Consider the following 20,274-nt stretch of genomic DNA (forward strand, 5'->3'; position numbering starts at 1 on the left):
GCTTCAAGGGTACTCCAGGGTTTAGCTGGTATAAAGAATAAAGGACAAAGAAAATGTCAGACATCCAGCCTGAGCAACATAGCAAGATCATGTTTTTACCAAAAAAATTTTTTTTTAATTATCTGGGCCTGATGGTTCATGCCTGTAGACCCAGTTACTTGGGAGGCTAAAAGGGGAGGGAACATTGGAGTCCAGGAGTTTGACAGTGAGTTATAATGATGCCGCTGCACTCCAGCCTGGGTGACAAAGCAAGACCTTGTCTCAAAAAACAACAAAAAGTAAACGTCAGATAGAATCCTCAGTTTTAGCAGCAAACCCTCATGCTAGCAGAATGGAAGTGATTTACATTTTATCTTTGATTCAAGATCTAGGAGATAGGCTGGGTGTGGTGGCTTATGCCTATAATCCCAGCACTTTGGGAGGCCAAGGTGAGCAGATTGCTTGAGTCTAGGAGTTCTAGACCAGCCTGGACAACATGGCAAAACCCTGTCTCTACAAAAAATTAAAAAAATTAGCCAGGCATGGTGATGCATAGTCCCAGCTACTCGGGAGGCTGAGGCAGGAGGATTGTTTGAGCCTGGGCTGCAGAGGTTGCAGTGAGCCAAGATCATGCCATTGCACTCCAGCCTGGCTACAGGGAGACCCTGTCAAGAAGGAAAGAAAGAAAGAGAGAGAGAGAGAGGAAGGAAGGAAGGCAGGAAGGTAGGCAGGCAGGCAGGCAGGCAGGAAGGAAGAACTAAGATATAAGATGGATTTTTTTTTTTTTTTTTTTTTTTTGTTGTTGAGACAGAGTTTCACTCTTGTTGCCCAGGCTGGAGTGCAATGAATGGTGCGATCTTGGCTCACCGCAACCTCCGCCTCCCGGGTTCAAGCGATTTTCCTGCCTCAGCCTCCCGAGTAGCTGGGATTACAGGCATGCACCACCACACACGGCTAATTTTGTATTTTTAGTAGAGACGGAGTTTCTCCATGTTGGTCAGGCTGGTCTCGAATTCCCGACCTCAGGTGATCCATCTGCCTCAGCCTCCCACAGTGCTGGGATCACAGGCATGAGCCACCGCACCCAGCCAAGAAGGAATATTAATGGTTTCAGAATAAAAGGATCAAGGCTTAAATATTCAAAAGATAATTTCTTAGATGAAAACACATGACTAAACAGTTGCACTGAAAAATGTACAGAGAAACACCACCAAATTAGAAGTATCCCAACATTTAACTGAATGTCAGCTGGGACATAGACAAAAAACAGGAAACCAAACCTAGCTATCTGCTTTTCTTTTCAGTAGGTGGCATAAAGAGGTAAGATGAGAAAAGGGATCAACAAATGTAGTTCAACTTAATTGAAGAATTCTGCCTGATGTAGTAGAGGCAGATAAAATTGTTGGTTTTGTGGGATTATATTTGTTTCCATTTAGGGACACATTTCCTGTTGTTTAAATGCCACAGCAACTCATGAGATGAAATTCATCTCCAAAACGGATCCACATAACTGAATTTCCAAGTAAATACAAAGAGTCTATAGCCCACAGAAACCATTACAAATTACACTTTTATTTTTGCCCCAACTCCTATACTAAATGTGGTCTAATTCCTGAGGACTAGCAATGGTGGTTTATCCCACAGTCTTGGGGCAAGCGTCCCATCTGATAAGTCTCACTCCTCCCTCCTCCCCACCACCTCTCAGGAAAGGATTCAGAGAATCTTGGTTAGAAACTGTTGTCCTTAAGCCTTTGTGTTTTCACCTCTCCAGATAGAGGCTGAATCTTAAGTCCACAATCCACTAAATTAACCTGTCCTGTCTAAACACACCTATCACCATAACTATCACATGCAATCACATTTTCTCCTTTCCTGCAGCCACAGGAAGCAGGAACATGTGAAAGATTCTTTCAGACATTATTTTGTAGTTGGCAGGCGCAGGATGAATGAGGGGTTCAGCATAGCAGAGGTAGAAGGATTGTGTGGAATTAACAGAAGAATGTTTGAGAGGTATAATCAGAAAGCTTAAATGGTGTGAATCAACCCCCAAAGGCTCAGCCCAGGAGGAAATTTTACTAATGCAAGAAAGGTCAGGAGTTAAGGCATAGACTAGTTACCTCCTAGCATGGCTCAAAGTTTCTGGAATGGGACTCAGTAGAGGAGACAAAAAGCTGCACCAGTAAATTCAGCTGGTCCAGAGGCATAGATCCTATCAGCTGAAAACCAAAACAAGTCATTCCAAGCATGCTTACAGTAGGTGTGTTTGCAAGTTTAAGGATTCAGTTTTAAAATAAACAAAAACAGAACTAGAACGTAGTCTTACAAAATTTCTCACAAGCATAATCACAAAAAAACAGTTAGGATATTGCATAGAAAAGTGTCCTGTAGTATGCTTTGTAAACCTAGGCCTTAGTAATTTAAATAAAAGATAAACAAATAAGATATCTCTTCATAGTCTAGAAGTCCATGATTGTGAATTCAGGAGAATTATCAAATTTGCAGATTTTTGTGGCAAGACCTAAGAAGATCCTGAAGTTCTTTATTCTCAGAATCATGATTAAATTCACCCTTTGAAGGCTCAGGCTGACACAGTTTAACAACATCTTTATCAAATGACTTGGGCTACACGAGCCCAAGCCAATTCTGTAGACTTTAAGCTCTGTCCTCTCTGCATATAAGACTTAATCAGAACATACAGGGACATGAAATCACTGCTGTTTCACTGTTTTTAAAGCTAGGCTGGGTTTGTTTTTTTCCTCCTGTGAGTCTATTTAGCAAATTAAATCTGCCCACACTTCTAATAGTAAGGTTTGGATAGCTAGTTTAGGAGTAAGTGAAACGTTTCAGAAGATCATTTATGTTAACCTTGACAATAGGATGGGAGATTCTTAACCCCCCTTGTAATATGCACCGATTGATTCTGAGTTAAAATACACCACAGTGACAGTGATATCATCCCTGTACATCCTCGCCAAGTCCTCTGGCAATGTCAGCATTGCCGCCAGCCGCTCTGCCTCCATCTCCCCATACTCATTGTTCCCGATGGCATGTCTGATCAGCCGCGTGGCTGCATTTTGGTCAGCCTCATGGAGCCCGCTGGCTTTCCTCTGTAGCAGCAGGCTCTGCATGAGCCCCAAGTTGGCGGGTCTCTGGGCCAGGTCTGTCTTGTGCCAATCTGCCTCAGCCAGGTGCCCCACCACCAGCCTTACCACGTCCTCATTGCTCAGCATGTCCCACAGGCCATCTGAGGCCAGCACAAGGAACTTATCCTGGGGCCTCAGCCTGTGGTATGTAACCTCAGGCTCAGCAGTCAGGTAGGGTGGAGTGTAGTAGTGTGGGGGTGTGAACTGGTAAATGTTGAGGGCCTCGGTATTGAAGCCCCTCTCCAGAATGCTGCGCTGCAACTCTTTACTCCACTTCAGCTGAACATCTCCAAAGGCCCTGCAGGGGATGAGGACGCCCAGCAGCCTGTCCTCCATGATGATCGTCCTGTCCTCTGACTCAGGATGCTCCCTCTTTAGCCGGGACAGCTCAGCCTGGTTCCAGGCATTGTGGTCACGTGTAAGGGGCAGACAAGACCACATGCCATTGTCCTCCTGGACACCAAGGATGGCTCGGCAGTCACCAGCATTTGCCACGTGCAAGTGAATTCCATCAACATGGGCCATGCAAGCTGTTGCCCCAGAGAAAGCAACCTGGAGTGACAGGTTCCTTGTCACCTCATCTTCCAGCGGGGCCTGGATTTCCAGCGAGATGTCAGAATCCAGTCTCTGGAAGGAGTACATTAACGCTTCTTCAATGCTTAGTCCCATTTCCATGTGCAAGTCAAGCAGTTCCTGCCAATAGACACGGAGGTGGTCAAGATGCACAGATGTGACATCCTTGTAGATACTGTCCCCCGGGTGCTTGAGCCAATGCAGGATAGGCAGCAAGGGTTTCATGCTTTCCATAGCTCCCTCCATGTGCTCCAGAGTCTGGTGGGACATCAGGGACACTGCCACGTAGTAGAAGAGCCTCTCGCTCACTGCTTGGGCACATGCATGACCGCCATGTCCATCGAAGATGCCAAACATCAGTCCATTGGTTTGCAGGCAGGAAGCTACACCTCGCCGGTCCTCCACTGGGGAATTGGCAGCCAGCTGGTTGCTCTCAAACCGCAACACTGAATTTGGGACTCTGCTTTCAAGGTCAAGAATCTTGTGGGTTGACTCGCCAGCTCGAAGCACTTCATTTATCTGCTCAGGGCTGAGTTGCAAGTGAAAATCATCTTCCTCTGTTGATGTGTGTCTGTAGGCTTTGCACAATGTAAAGCTACCACATGGGGAACTGTTTAGGGTGGGTGGCACTCGGGAAAAGAGCCTCCATTTTAATTTATTCCTATTTGAGACATACCTGGAGTATAAGCGTCTGCCCCCTTGCAATGTGGCAATGCTGTTCCTTGTAGAATTTAAGATCCAGTAGGACACAGTACTTGACATTCTGAAACTATATCAGCAAATGTGTTCCTTCAGCAAAAAAGGATATTTTTAAACCTAAAAATTAAAAAGTTGAAATTTCAAATTTAATTTCTTTCTTTTTTTTTTTTTTTTTTTTGAGATGGCGTCTCGCTCTGTCGCCCAGGCTGGAGTGCAGTGGCGCGATCTCTGCTCACTGCAAGCTCCGCCTCCCAGGTTCATGCCATTCTCCTGCCTCAGCCTCCAGAGTAGCTGGGACTACAGAAGCCCGCCACCACACCTGGCTAATTTTTTGTATTTTTAGTAGAGACAGGGTTTCACCGTGTTAGCCAGGATGGTCTCAATCGCCTGACCTCGTGATCCACCTGCCTCAGCCTCCCAAAGTGCTGGGTTACAGGTGTGAGCCAAAGCGCCTGGCCACAAATTTAATTTCTTAAAAATACTGACTTCTGAAAACATTTGCTAATATCCTGAACAAAAATGACTTAGAATAAACTATTTAAAATACACTAAACTCACTCTCACCAGCAGACTATAAGTGTTCATTTAAATATCTGCTTCAGGGGCTGGGCGTGGTGGCTCATGCCTGTAATCCTAGCACTTTGGGAGGCCAAGGTGGGTGGATAGCTTGAGCCCAGGAGTTGGAGACTAGCCTGGGCAACATGGTGAAACCCTGTCTCTCCAAAAAAATTAAAAAAAAAAAAAAAAAATTGCCAGGCATGGTGGTGTGCATCTATAGTCACAGCTACTTGGGAGGCTGAGGTAGGAGAATCATCTGAGCCTGGTAAGTTGAGGCTGCAGAAAGCAGTGATTGTGCCACTGCAGTCTAGCCTGGGCCTCTCACTAGACAGGGAGTGAGACCCTGTCTCAAAAAAAACAAAAACAGGCCTGACGCGGTGGCTCACGTCTGTAATCCCAGCACTTTGAGAGGCCGAGGTGGGCGGATCACGAGGTCAGGAGATAGAGACCATCCTGGCTAACAAGGTGAAACCCCGTCTCTACTAAAAATACAAAAAATTAGCTGGGTGCGGTGATGGGGGCCTGTAGTCCCAGCTACTCAGGAGGCTGAGGCAGGAGAATGGCGTGAACCCAGGAGGCGGAGTTTGCAGTGAGCCACAATCACGCCACTGCACTCCAGCCTGGGTGATAGAGCGAAACTCCGCCTCAAAAATAAATAAATAAATAAATAAATAAATAAATAAATAATCTGCTTCTGGCATAGTGGCTCATACCTGTAACCCCAGCCACTCCAATGGCTGAGGCGGAAGGATCACTTGAGCCTAGGAGTTCCAAGACCAGCATGGGCAACATAAGGAGACCTGGTTTCTACAAACAATTTTTTTACAAATTAGCTGGGCATGGTGGCGCACACCTATAGTCCCATTCACTTGGAAGGCTGAGGTGAGAGGATTGCTTAAGCCCTGGAGGTCAAGACTGCAATGAGCTGTGCTCCTGCCACTGCACTCCAGCCTGGGCGACAGAGTAAGACCCTGTCTCAAAAACTAAATTTTACATACATGTATATTTCCCCACTAGTCTATAAACTCCATGACTCAAGCAACTATGGCTGCCTTACACACCAACAGCTTTCCAGTGCCTGGCCCTGTACCCAGCACACACTAAGTCCTCAAATACTGACTAAATATGACATTTTCAGAGGCCCAATAGCACACTAGCTTGTGTAGCATCAGACACACTGCAGATGAGGTAACACTCCAGTTATCTATTGGTGGAATGGGAATATTAGTCTTAGAAGGTTTTGAGAGAATTTAATAAAATATGACCCTTCTGCTAAAAAAAAAAAAAAGTAGTTACTATTTTCATCATTAGGTATATATACCCCTCTAGTCATTCTGTACTTTTTTTTTTTTTTTGAGATGAGCCTGGCTCTGTCCCCAGGCTAGAGTGCAATGGTAAGATTGTGGCTCACTGCAGCCTTACCTTTCTGGCCTCAAGGGATCCTCCTGCCTCAGCCTCCCAAGTAGCTGGGACTACAGGCATGTGCCACCAGACCCAGCTGATAGACAGGTCTCCCTGTGTTTTCCAGGCTGGTCTCAAACTCCTAGGCTCAAGCGATCTTCTGCCCTCGGCCTCCCAAAGTGCTGAGATTACAGGTGGGAGCTACTGTGCCCGGTCATTCTGTACATATTTTTGTAGAGTTGTAACCACAACTTTGAATCTAGCTTTCCTGATAAGAGTATTTTTTCACATCTGATGGCTACATTTTGACATAAATAATCACAACTTACTTAACTATTCTCTACTGCTGGAGATTTAGAGGTTGTTTCTACTACTTGCTATTTATTAATATAAAATACCAAACTGGATTGGGCACAGTGGCTCATGCCTATAATCTCAGCATTTTGGGAGGCCAAGGCGAGAGGATCACTTGAGGCTAGGGAGTTTAAGACCACCCTGGGTGATACAGCAAATGCCCCATCTCCACAAAAATTTTTAGATTAGCTGGGTGTGGTGGTACGTGCCTGTAGTCCCAGCTACTCAAGAGGCTGAGGTGGGAGGATCGCTTGAGCCCAGGAGTTCAAGGCTGCAGTGAGCTATGATCAACACCACTGCACTCCAGCCTGGGCGACAGAGCCAGATCTGTCTCTTTAAAGACAACAACAACAAAACCCCACCAAACTGTACTGCCTTATGCAGTAACCTTTTCTCTACTTAGGTTTTATCCTAGTTATTTCCCAAACAAGGAGTCAGTAGGTCCAAGGGTGTAGACTCATTGCCAAACTGATTTCCAAAAGCTTCACATCTGCCTCCGCAAGGGGGTGACGAGTTTCCTAGTCCCTTCACTAGCCTCTGGTGGTACTTTTCCTTGGAATATAATAAAATTAAATTAAAAAAAAAAAAAAAACAGAACAAAACCTTGACCCATTATAATGAGATTTTCTCCGGTTTCATGTATGAATCCTGCCCTCGGGATCTCGAGATCATTTGTCGAGATCTCAAGAGTTCCCAGGACTGAGGACAGTCCCTCACTCCCCCACCCCCTGCCAGCCCACCCCGCAGAAGTCGGGGCGGGGGCGGTCTGTCCTGGAGTAGAGGGTGCCTGACGCTCCGGCCCTGCAGTCAAGGCAGGCAGCGGTGCAGGGAGATCCACCGCAGCCAGGACGCAAACCATTTTGCATCCTTAAAGAAAACAGACAGGTCCCAAGTTCAAATCTCTGACTACAGCCTCATTGCTAAGTGCATGGACTCCGGAGCCCACCAAAACCGATCTCCCTAGAACCCCGGCACGGCCGTACCCCAGCTGGGTGCCCCCGGGTGACCCGCTTGGTGCCTCTGAGCCCCGGCTTGCCAGCCTGTAAAACAGGGGCGCGCAGTCGGGACACAGAGCTCCAAGGGGTGCTCGATGGGCCAGAGCAGCTAGTGGGGTGCCCCGGTAGGTAGCCAAGGGTCCTCGGCGAGCCCGCGGGCCCACGTGGCACGCGCACGTGAGTGAGGTGACCGTGGTCGTAGGCCCAGCTAGTCCCTCTCCGCCGCGGACCCGCCCCCTCACCTCAGCTCTCCGCCCAGTCACCTGAGCCGGTGCCGCAGGCCGGGCGGGTCAGGGGCCGGCGAGGCCTGGCGGGGAAAGAGGTGTCTACATCCCCCGCTCGTTCCCTTCCCTACCTCGGACCCTCGCCCGCTTCTCACCAGCTGGCGAGGCCACAGCCGCCCGCTCGGTCCGGTCAGTTCCGCGCCTGCGCACAGTGCCACAACTGCGGCCACCAGGTCCTCACCTCACCCAGGCAGTCCCTAGTCAGGACCCAGCTCCAGAAGGAAGCGCCCTCCCGCCAGCCCTAGTTGGCTCAATTGCGGAGGCGGGCCCTTGATGGACAGAGGTATTGCCCAATGGCTAAAGAGGATGAGAGGCGGGCAGAAAGGCGGGGCCCGGGAGGGGCCAACACCGCCCCTTACCCCTGCCTGGGTGCTGAAAGTGTTCGAGCGCGGGCCTACGGGACCAGGCAATCACGTGCCTGAGATCGCCAGCTACTTGGCCGCTACACTCTGCATACCCCGAACCCAGCGGCCTCCCCAATTCCTCACCGTTGTTAGAACACCCCACTGCTTCCTCTCCACTTCGGTGTCGACCACTCCAGAACCCTCTCCTGAGCGCCACACCCTGGTGTCCAGCCACCTGGACACCTGCCTCTGGAGGCCCCCAGGCGCCTCTAACATAACTACCCCCAAACTCAGCTTTCTGCCACACTTGCTTGTTCTCTTCTCTCCTAACCCAATAATGGCCCCACCATCTGCCCAGAGACCCAAGCCAAAACCCTGGGACGCATCTTCTTCCTCTCCCTCACCTTCTCTTTCCAATTATCTAATCCTGTAAATCCTATCTCCTAAATCTCTCTCCACTCATCCATCCGGCGACGCAGCCACCCTATTCCAAGCCTCTCACTTGATTTTACGGTTTTCCCTCCTCAACCTTTGGCTTGGTCCTAACCACAGAGCAGAACAGCCAGAATGACGCCCCTCCCACCTTTTTTCGTGGTTGGTGGGTAGAGACAAGGTCTTTCTATGTTGCCCAGGCTGGTCTCAAACTGCCGGGCTCAAGCAATCCTCCCACTTCAGCCTCCCCAAAGTGCTGGGATAACAGACGTGAGCCATCACGCCTGGCAGAATGACACTTCTGAAACTCAAATTCCAAGACCGAGTGCGGTGGCTCCTGCCTGTAATCCCAGCACTTTGGGAGGCCAAGGCGGGCGGATCACCTCAGGTCAGGAGTTTGAGACCAGCCTGTTTGAGACCAACATCACGAAACCTTGTCTCTACTAAAAATACAAAAATTAGCTGGGAGTGGTGGTGCGGGCCTGTAGTCCCAGCTACTCGGGAGGCTGAGGCACGAGAATCATTTGAACCAGGGAGGTGGAGGTTGCACTGAGGCGAGATCATGCCACTGCATGCCAGCCTGGGAGACAGAGTGAGAGTCTATCTCAAAAAAAAACAAAAACAGAAACAAAAACAAAAAAACCCTCAAATTCCTGCCCTAAAGTCTTTAGTGGTTTCCCACAAACCATTAAGCTTTGAACTGACCATTATATTGGTCTGCTACTACCAGCATGGCTGGCGGCTGGTAGGTTGAGCGAGACAGAGAACCCCGACACCGGATAATCCCTCCGTCCCTTCTGGTCCTAACATTGTGGCATTCTGGTGATCACCTGCTTCCTTATAAATTATTTTAACAGAACTCTTGTAACTATGGTAAGTCAGATGGAGTCCTTCCCTGGAGACAGAGAAAAATGGGAGACAACCAGAAAAAGCCACTTGGAGCCCTGAGAATGTGGTTTTCCAGAAGGAAGACACACTGGCTTGCCTGGGCAACCTGGCCAGCCTCCTGGACCCAAGGACGTGGTCACAATAAAACTGCTCCTGTCAGACTTACCCTTGTATATTTATAGTTCCACTCACCCTTAGCCCTTTCCAGAAGTTCAAAGTCAGGGTTGGCAATATCTCTCTTCCTGCATATTAAGAGACCCAAACTAAAAATAAGTCTAAGTGTTTCTAATAAATGAGTGCAAGAGAATGCAAAAGCACACTTCTCCCCTCCCCCCGGCAGACAGGTCATATAGGGTCACAATGGGTTACCCTTCTAGACAGAGACAGCAATGTTTAATTATTCAATCTGCAGGTGTTATGGGTGCCCACAATGTGTCAGGCCCTGGGCTGACTGCTGAGACACACAGACGGCTGCCCCCGCCACTTTCCTGAGAAAAATTACATCATTCCACCAAGCCTGAAACCACTGAGTTTTTCTAAGTTACCACACACACCCACTTCCAAAGTAAAAATGCACCCTGGAGGATTTTATCGCACTGGAACTTTCATTTCAAGGCTATAACCAGTTCAGTCACCCTATATAGGATGGCCCTCACCGGATCTCTCAAGGCTTCCTTGTCCCAAGGTCTTATAAGCAAATACGAAGGAAAAGGATTACTTCTCTCTCCTTCGAGAAAGGGAAAGCATAGCTCGATTGGTAGGTTTTTTTTGTTTTTGTTTTTGTTTCTGTTTTGATATGGAGTCTCACTCTGTCACCCAGTCGGGAGGGCAATGGTGTGGTCTTGGCTCACTGCAACCTCCGCCTCCTGGGTTCAAGCGATTCTCCCGGCTCAGCCTCCCAAGCAGCTGGGACCACAGGCACGTGCCATCATATCTGGCTAATTTCTGTATTTTTAGTAGAGAGGGGGTTTCACTACGTTGGCCAGGCTGGTCTCAAACTCTTGACCTTGTGATCCGCCTGCCTTGGCCTCCCAAAGTGCTGGGATTACAGGCGTGAGCCACCATGCCCAGCCGTTCGCTTGGCATTTTTAGAGAAAAGATGTAAAAATATTCAGCCTCACTCAAAACCAAAGAAATGGCCAGGCACAGTGGCTCACGCCTGCAATCCCAACAATTTAGGAGGCCAAGGTAGGTAGATCACTTGAGCTCAGGAGTTCGAGACCAGTCTGGGCAACATGGTGAACCCACCCCCCTACAAAAAATACAAAAATTAGGCTGGGTGAGGTGGCTCACGCCTGTAATCCCAGCACTTTGGGAGGCCAAGGTGGGCAGATCACTTGAGGTCGGGAGTTTGAGACCAGCCTGGCCAACATAGTGAAATCCCGTCTCTACTAAAAATACAAAAAGTTAGCCAGGTGTAGTAGTTCGTGCCTGTAATTCTAGCTACAGGAGGCTGAGGCAGGAGAAGTGCTTGAACCTGGTAGGTAGAGGTTGCACTCCAGCCTGGGTGACAGAGTGAGACTCCGTCTCAAACAAACAAACAAACAAACAAAACAAAAATTAGCTAGGCATGGTGGTATGCATCTGTAGTCCCAGCTACTCAGGAGACTGAGGTGGGAGGAGGGGAGGATGGCATGAGCCTGGGAGGCAGAGGTTGCAGTGAGCCAAGATTGTGCCACTACACTCCAGCTTGGGCAAAAGAGCCAGACCTTGTCTCAAAATAATATTAATAATAATAATAAATAAATAAAAGAAGGACGGGCGCGGTGGCTCACGCTTGTAATCCCAGCACTTTGGGAGGCCGAGGCGGGCGGATCACGAGGTCAGGAGATCGAGACCACGGTGAAACCTCGTCTCTACTAAAAATACAAAAAAATTAGCCGGGCATGGTGGCGGGCGCCTGTAGTCCCAGCTACTCGGAGAGGCTGAGGCAGGAGAATGGCGTGAACCCGGGAGGCGGAGCTTGCAGTGAGCCGAGATCGCGCCACTGCACTCCAGCCTGGGTGACAGAGCGAGACTCCGTCTCAAAAAAAAAAAAAATAAAAATAAATAAATAAATAAATAAAAGAAAAAGAAATGCTAATTACATGAACCATTAATTTTTGTCAGTCAACCTGGTAAATATTAAAACATGGTTTAAATACATAGCATTGGCAAGAGAGCATTGCCATCTTAGCAGGGAGTGTGATATGGTTTGGCTCTTTGTCCCCACCCAAATCTCATCTCAAATTGTAATTCCCACTTGTCAAGGGAGGGATCTGGTGGGAGGTGATTGGATCATAAGGGCAGTTCCCTCATGCTGTTCTCATAATAATGAGTGAGTTCTCACGAGATCTGATTTTTTTCTTTTTTTGACGGAGTCTCACTCTGTTGCCCAGGCTGGAGTGCAGTGGCGCGATATCGGCTCACTGCAAGGTCCGCCTCCCAGGTACATGCCATTCTTCTGCCCCAGCCTCCCAAGTAGCTGGGACTACAGGTGCCCGCCAACACGCCTGGCTAATTTTTTGTATTTTTAGTAGAAACGGGATTTCACCGTGTTAGCCAGGATGGTGTCGATCTCCTGACCTCGTGGAGATCTGATTGTTTATAAGTGACAGTTTCCCCTGTGCTCTTGCTTGCCTGCAGCCATTTAAAACATGTCTTGCTTCCCCTTTGTCTTCTGCCATGATGGTAAGTTTCCTGAGGCCTCCCCAGCCATGCGGAAATGTGAGTCAATTAAACCTCTTTCCTTTATAAATTACGCAGTCTCAGGTATTCTTCGTAGCAGTGTGAAAACTGACTAATACAGGGCGTACATGGAGGCTACTCAATGGACATACCTTCGATCCACTAATTCTACTTCTTTCAATTTATCCTAAAGAGACAAAGGTGAACATTACAAATTTTTTACAGTAAATATACATTACTCCATCTAGCATAACTTGTATAATGAGGGGGGAAAAGCAAAACTATTTTTTTTTTTTTTGAGACGGAGTTCACTCTTGTTGCCCAGGCTGGAGTGCAATGGCACTATCTCGGCTCACCGCAACCTCCGCCTCCCAGGTTCAAGTGCTTCTCCTGCCTCAGCCTCCCAAGTAGCTGGGATTACAGGCATGCACCACCATGCCTGGCTAATTTTGTATTTTTAGTCGAGATGGGGTTTCTCCATATTGGTCAGGCTGGTCTCGAACTCCTGACCTCAGGTGATCTGCCCACCTCGGCCTCCCAAAGTGCTGGGATTACAGGCGTGAGCCACCGTGCCCGGCCAAAACTATTTTTATTTTATTTTATTATTTATTTATTTATTCTTTTTTTGAGACGAAGTCTTGCTCTGCTGCCTAGGCTGGAGTGCAGTGGCACAATCTTGGCTCACTGCAACCACTGCCTCCTAGGTTCAAGCAATTCTCCTGCCTCAGCCTCCCGAGTAGCTGGGACTAGAGGCACACGCTGCCACGCCTGGCTAAATTTTTTTTTTTTTTTGTATTTTTAGTAGAGACGGGGTTTCACCATGTGGCCCAGGCTGGTCTTGAACTCCTGAGCTCAGGCAATTGGCCCGTCTCGGCCTCCCAAAGTGCTGGGATTACAGGCGTGAGCCACTGCACCCGGCCACAAAATTATTTTTAAAACAGCCAGATGCAAGAGAATAGCTTGAACACAGGAGGCAGAGGTTGCAGTGAGCTAAGATCACTCCAGCACGGATGACAGAGCAAGGCTCTGTCTCAAAAACAAAACAAAACAACAAAACCACCCAGGTGAGTGACAGGGGTAGAGAAATGGACCTCTTGGATGCTTCCTGCAAAGCCCCCTGATTCCTCACCTATGCAGACAAGACTTTTTTTTTTTTTTTTTTTGAGACAGGGTCTTGCTCTGTCACCCAGGCTGGAGTGCGGTGACACAGTTAACAGCTCACTGCAGCTTCAACCTCCCAGGCTCAACAGGCTCAACAGGGACTACAGGAGAACACCACCACATATGGCTAATTTTTGTATTTTTTGTAGAGAGACTCCCACTATGTTGCCTGGGTGATCTTGAACTTCTGAGCTCAAGTGATCGCCCACCTTGGCCTCCCAAAGTGCTGGGCTTATAGGCATAAGCCACTGTGCTTGGCTACAGATAAGACTTCTATGGAATGTTAGGAAAGCTGGATTTGAGGATGATCTTGTGTCAGGAAGTCCTGAGACGGTGGCAGCCAGTTTCTCTCTCACTGTTAAAGCTGTAGCATCGGCCACGCATAGTGGCTCATGCCTGTAATCTCAGCACTTTGGGAGGCCGAGGTGGGCGGATCACTTGAGGCGAGGAGTTTGAGACCAGCCTTGCCAACATGGTGAAACCCCGTCTCTACAATAATACAAAAATTAGCCAAGTGAGTGTGGTGGTACATGCCTATAGTCCCAGCTACTCAGGAGGCTGAAGCACAAGAACCGACCGAACCCGGGAGGTGGAGGCTGCAGTGAGCTGAGATTGTGCCACTGCATTCCAGCCTGGGCAACAGAGCAAAATTCTGTCGCAAAAAAAAAAAAAAAAAAAAAAAGGCTGTAACATCCACGCTGATATCTAGGACAATTTGTAAAAATCTCAAGTGTGTTTGTTCTTTGCCAGTTAGCAGAAAAGCTTGTCATTGCAGTAGTTCTGTGGCATTCTCACTCCCCAGAGCATTTGAATAAAGCCTGAAGAGCTACCCCTCCCTGTGGGGCAGCTAGCTCAGGGATGGTTTAGCAAGCCTTGAGGCTGTGCCAGTGAAAAAGGCTTGAGAATTTTTGAAAAATACAAGTCCTTCTTCAGCCCTTTATTCAAATCTCCTCTGAAGTAACACCACCACCAAGTTTACCAGATTGTCGGGAGGCCTAAAAATTGTTTTAAGCGCCTCAAGCTAAAGTCAATGCTAAGGCTTGCTCTCCTGTAGAGGAGGATGGGCAGACTCTCTGGGGGAAATATGATCTGTGTTTTTCAGCCTTTTTTCCAAACGGGCAATTCCTTTCACTCATCAGAAAGAGCAACTGCACACAAGATTGCAGTGATCTGTGCCCTAGGGGCAAAGCAACTGCTCTCTTTGCCACCACCAAGTCACACTCATCCCCAATCAGGCCTTATTCAGGAGTAGGCTCATTATTTTCCATCACCTTGGTCAGGGTGGTGGCTCATGCCTGTAGTCCCAGTGCTTTGGGAGGCCAAGGCAGGTGGATCCCTTGAGGCCAAGAGTTTGAGACCAGCCTGGGCAACAGAGACAGGCCAACGGAAGAAAAGAAGAAGAAGGAGGAGGAGGAGGGAGGAGGAGGGGGGAGGAGGGAGGAGGAGGGGGGAGGAGGGAGGAGGAGGGAGGAGGAGGGGGAGGAGGAGGGAGGAGGAGGGGGAGGAGGGAGGAGGAGGGAGGAGGAGGGAGGAGGAGGGAGGAGGAGGGAGGAGGAGGGGAGGAGCGGAAGGAGGGAGGAGGGGGGAGGAGGGAGGAGGAGAGGGGAGGAGGGAGGAGGAGGGAGGAGGAGAGGGGAGGAGGGAGGAGAGGAAGGGGGAGGAGGAGGGAGAGGAGGAGGGGGTAGGAGGAGGAGAAGAAGGAGGAGAAGGGAGGAGGAGGGGGGAGGAGGAGGGGGAGGAGGAGGGAGGAGGAGGGAAGAGGGGGAGGAGGGGGAGGAGGGGGAGGAGGGAGGAGGGGAGGAGGGGGAGGAGGGAGGAGGGGGAGGAGGAGAGAGGAGGAGGAGAAGGAGGAGGAGGGAGGAGGAGGGGGAATAGTGGAGAGGAGGGAAAGTAGTGGAGAGGAGGGAAAGTAGTGGAGAGGAGGGAGAGGAGGAGGGTGCCGAGGGGGAGGAGGAGGGAGAAGAGGAGAGGAAGGGGGAGGAGGAGGGAGAGGAGGAGGAGGAAGGAGGGGGAGGAGGGGGAGGAGGAGGGAGGAGGGGGAGGAGGAGGGGGAGGAGGAGGGGGGAGGAGAAAGGGGGGAGGAGAAGGGGGGAGGAGAAAGGGGGGAGGAGAAAGGGGGAGGAGAAAGGGGGAGGAGAAAGGGGGGAGGAGAAGGGAGAGGGGGAGGGGGAGGGGGAGGAGAAGGGAGAGGAGAAAGGGGGAGGGGAGGAGGGGGGAGGAGAAAGGGAGGAGGAGGGGGAGGGGGAGGAGGGGGAGGGGGAGGAGGGGGAGGAGGAGGAGGGGGGAGGAGGAGGAGGGGGGAAGAGGAGGGGGAAGAGGAGGAGGGGGAAGGGGGGGAGGAGGAGAAGGAGAAGGAGGAGGAGGAGGAGGAGGAGGGAGGAGGAGGAGAGAAGAATTTTCCATCACCCTGTGGGTCTCAGGACTGAGGCCCGGCTCTGCCACCTACTTGCTCTGTGACCCTGGGGGCCAGTCACTTCCTCTCAGCCTCAGTAAAACTACATGGAAGGGCATTTGTGTGGGCTTTGTGGTTGTCGTTTGCACTCCAATTTGCAAATGTCTCACATCCTTTCAAGAAGGGTAGTTTGGAGAGTAGAACGGCCTGAAAGTCTGGTGGGCGTGGACGGAGAAGAGGAAGCTGGGAGAGGAGACTCGGAACCTCCGAAGCTCAAGCAGCGCGCATTTGCGGCAGAGGCTTCAGGGGACACGGCCAGCAGGGGGCGCGGCCCGGCGAGCTCGCTCCCAGGAGGCGCACGCTGTGGGAGACCGCAGAGTCGGCTGCGTCAGCAGGCAATGGCCCTGGAGCACCGGCCTGAGCTACCCAGGGAGACGGTGGATCTCCAGGAAACCGTAGGATCCCCTCCCCACCTTTTCCGGGGAAGCCCTGGTCGGAGCGAGCCGGTGAGCAACTCTATGCAAAAAACATGCGAGCACTGGGGGCTGCGCACAAGGGTGGTGTGCAGGGTGTCAGCACCCCAGGTGGGGGCTGCAGGGATCTCACCTCGGCCTGAGCAGGCGCGCGGTTGGAATTGGCCAGGACAGAACATCAAGTGGAAAAACACGTTTACAGCTAAGAAGAGAAGGCGTTTTGATAACAACAATGATTTATTTCTGTATTTCTTCTCTATCCCCTTCTCCTCCCCGTGTGCACGCCTGTTTATATGCAGAGAAAAGTTTAGTAGGACACACAAGCCAGCAGTTACCAATGCTTATCTCTAGGTCATAAAACTGTAGGTCTATTTATTTATTTATTTATTTTTGAGACAGTCTCCGGTCAGGCTGCAGTGCAGTGGTGCAATCATAGCTCACTGCATTTGAACTCCTGGGCTCAATAGATCCTCCTGCCTCAGCTTCCTAAGTAGCTGGGACTACAGGTGTGCACCACCACAGCCCAACTGGAACTCTCACATTCTTTATTTTTCCATTTATTTCATTATTTACTATTCTTATATCTTTTTAATTAAAAATTTTTTTTTACTAATTTATTTAATAGAGACATGGTTTTGCTATTTTGCCAGGGCTGATTTTGAACTCCTGGGCTCAAGCAATCCTCTCCAGTCACCCAAAGTGCTGGGATTACAGGCGTGAGCCACCACTCCAGCCCTACTCATTTATTTTTTTTAAATAGAGACAGAGTCTCGCTCTGTTACCCAGGGTTGGTCTCAAACTCCTGGACTCAAACAATCCTCCCGCCTCAGCCTCCAAAAGTGCTGCGATTACAGGGGTGAGCCACCTCATCTGGCCTACTTTTCTTATTTTTAAACATGGAACATATATTTAATAATCAGGAACAATTCATTAAAGTCTGCCTTACATACTTACACATAGGAGTGGGAGGGAAGAAGACATAGCACACCCACTTTCTGGGGCAAGAAGGCAACAGAGAGGAGGCCAGGGTGCAGCTGCACCTGCCCTGCGGGTGAGGACTGGAGGCACCGCCCTTGTGGATAGGAAATCCAGGAAGGCTTTCGGGAGAGATCTGAAGGAAGTTAGGGAATAAACCCTTGTGGAATCTGAGAGACAACATTCCACAGAGAGAAAACAGCAGGGACAAAGGTCCTGGCCTTGTGGGCCAAAGGAAGGGCTTGGATTTTATGGCCAGGGCTGCCTGCCCCATCTCCAACCCTTGGGCCAGGGCTGGAAAGGACTTGAGAGGGCATCTCCCTCCTGCTTTCCTAAAGCATGCTCCCTGGAACATGATCCCACAAAATGTTCTGAGAGAAAAGAGCCATAGCCCACTACCCACCCTTGGAAGAGATTCAGAATGCACAGTGTGTATAGTCAAGGCTTTAAAATTCTGCAGTAAAAGGAATCCATCCAGTTTTATTGCAGCAATGCCAAATGTTTCCCCATGAACCTCCTCTTTGCTGTAGAAACTAGTCACGTCTGGCTGGACCCATGTACTTTGTGAGACACCCTTCTATCCATTTTTTTTAAGACAGAGTCTTGCTCTGTTGCCCAGGCTGGAGTACAGTGGCATGATTATAGCTTGCTGCAGCCTTGACCTCCTGGGCTCAGGCATTCCTCCTGCCTCAGCCTCCTGAGTGGCTGGGACTACAGGCGTGTGCCACCACGCCCAGCTAATTTTTATTTTTTGTAGAGATTGGACTCACTATGTTGCCCAGGCTGGTCTCAAACTCCTGAGTACAAGCAATCCTCCTGCCTTGGCCTTCCAAAATGCTGGGATTGCAGATGTGAGCCACCTTGCCCAGCCCATCCATTCTTTAAGGTGTAAAATAAAGTACAGAGACCTAAACTGACTTCTGCAGGTTCTCTCTTTTTTTTTTTTTTTTTTTTTTGAGACCGAGTCTCGCTCTGTCGCCCAAGCTGGAGTGCAGTGGCGCCATCTCGGCTCACTGCAACCTCCACCTCCCAGGTTCAAGCGATTCTCCTGTCTCGCCCTCCCGAGTAGCTGGGACTACAGGCGCGTGCCACCACACCCGGCTGATTTTTTAAATTTTTAGTAGAGATGGGGTTTCACCATGTTAGCCAGGATGGTCTGGATCTCCTGACCTCGTGATCCGCCCACCTCAGCCTCCCAAAGTGCTGGGATTACAGGCATGAGCCACCACGTCCGGCCTTCTTCTGCAGGTTCTCTAGAATCCCACTTTAAGCTCCTGGCTGAGGTAGGCCTGGACCCCATTCTCTGGACTCCCATCAAGCCACCTTCCTGGAAGCTTCCCAAATTTAGTAGTTGAAGGAGTCAGTTTGGACATCTCCAAAGTCAAAGAGAGAGCTCCTGTATGCTCCTCCAGGGAAGACAGCATCTCCAGCTCCGTGCTGTGGTTTTTAATTTATTTATCTTTAGATAATGACTATAACTTAATTTTAATTTTTTATTTTATGCTTTTTTTCTTTTTTTTTTTTGAGATGGAGTCTCACTCTGTCACCCAGGCTTGAGTGCAGTGGTGAGATCTTGGCTCACTGCAATCTCCACCTCCCGGGCTCAGATGATTCTCCTGCCTTAGCCTCCCGAGTAGCTGTGATTACAGGCGTGCACCACCACGCCCAGCCAATTTTGTATTTTTAGTAGAGACAGGGTTTCACCATGTTGGCCAGGCTGGTCTTGAACTCCTGACCTCAGGTGATCTACCCACCTTGGCCTCCCAAAGTGCTGGGATTACAGGCGTGAGCCACCATGCCTGGCCTATGCTTCTTTTTCTTTTCTTTTTTTTTGAGACAGAGTCTCACTCTGTCACCCAGGCTGGAGGGCAATGGTGCAGTCTCGGCTCACTGCAACCTCTGCCTCCCAGGTTCAAGCAATTTTCCTGCTCAGCCTCCCAAGTAGCTGGGATTACAAGCACCCACCATCATGCCTGGCTAATTTTTGTATTTTTGTAGAGACGGGGTTTCACCATGGTGGCCAGGCTAGTCTTGAACTCCTGACCTCAGGTGACCTGCCAGCCTTGGCCTCCCAAAATGCTGGGATTACAGGCATGAGGCACTGTACCTAGCCTCTTTTTCCTTTGCAAAATCATTGGTAAAGAAAGACTATAATTTAAATATACCCATGCATTGTCTTCATTTCCAGGGTACTAACAATGTATGAGTATTTCTGAGCCTGCTCCCTGACCCCCACTGCCTCCATGGGAAATACATTTTCAAACACACTCATAGAAAGTCAAGCACTCTTTAATCAGCCATTAGCAACAATCAAACCCTACAAACCTTCACCTGAACAACCCATGTACTTTGTGAGACACCCTTCTATCCATTTTGAAGGGTGAGAATCCAGACTGGGTATATTTTCTTCCCTGTTGAGGACCAGGAGAGCACTTTGGCCTGGAGGCTTGTGTAGGAAGTGCACAGCCCATGACCATTTTTTACCTCTACTTTCCCCAAAGACAAGAGCCTCCCCTGGCACAGGGTACCCCATGTGATGTGGCAGTTTAAGAGGCTGGGCTTGGGTCAGGCAGACGCAAGAATCCTAACACTGCCATTAGTCCAATGAGTGACTTGTGCAAGGAACCTCAACTGCATTTGGAGCCTCAGTTTCTCTATCTGCTGAATGGGGGCAGCCGTTCTCATGTATATTGTGGGGGCAGACCCTCCCCCAGCTGTGTGTTCACTGCAGAATGCGGGGCAGGGAGAAGTATGCAGAGTGCTGGAGCACAGCTGCCCTCCTTTCCTTGGCTCAAGAGCTATTTCTGTCTGAAGAACTAGGACCTGTCACTGTAATCAGGGCACCCCCATCTCCAGGCTATGCTGAAGACTGGGTCAACTTTATTTTATTTTTCAATTTAAAAAAAATTTTTTTTGAGACAGAGTCTCGCTCTGTCACCCAGACTGGAGTGCAGTG

The 20,274-nt window shown here is 49.5% G+C and overlaps 1 protein-coding gene across 3 annotated transcripts; it reads right to left on the reverse strand.

Moving 5' to 3' along the window:
* Positions 1-1,530: 1,530 nt before the first annotated feature.
* Positions 1,531-8,261, reverse strand: PDP2 (pyruvate dehydrogenase phosphatase catalytic subunit 2). 3 transcript variants are annotated; one of them, XM_055298923.2, is made up of 2 exons: positions 8,082-8,261; positions 1,531-4,511 (listed from the first exon to the last, which is right to left on the reverse strand). In XM_055298923.2, the coding sequence occupies exon 2, from the start codon at positions 4,455-4,457 to the stop codon at positions 2,868-2,870; it is 1,590 nt and encodes a 529-aa protein (XP_055154898.1). In that variant the 5' UTR covers positions 4,458-4,511; positions 8,082-8,261; the 3' UTR covers positions 1,531-2,867. The 3 variants fall into 3 exon arrangements, with proteins under 3 accessions (XP_055154898.1, XP_055154899.1, XP_063467840.1); XM_055298924.2 differs by having other exon boundaries at positions 8,058-8,242; XM_063611770.1 differs by having other exon boundaries at positions 7,945-8,191.
* Between the last annotated feature and the right edge of the window lie 12,013 nt (positions 8,262-20,274).

Source organism: Symphalangus syndactylus, chromosome 11 (genome assembly GCF_028878055.3).
Source record: "Symphalangus syndactylus isolate Jambi chromosome 11, NHGRI_mSymSyn1-v2.1_pri, whole genome shotgun sequence".
Taxonomy (NCBI): domain Eukaryota; kingdom Metazoa; phylum Chordata; class Mammalia; order Primates; family Hylobatidae; genus Symphalangus; species Symphalangus syndactylus.

What these genes read in the sequence shown, in the direction of transcription:
- PDP2 (XM_055298923.2), bottom strand. Translation starts at nt 4,457, where the DNA reads ATGTCAAGTACTGTGTCCTACTGGATCTTAAATTCTACAAGGAACAGC.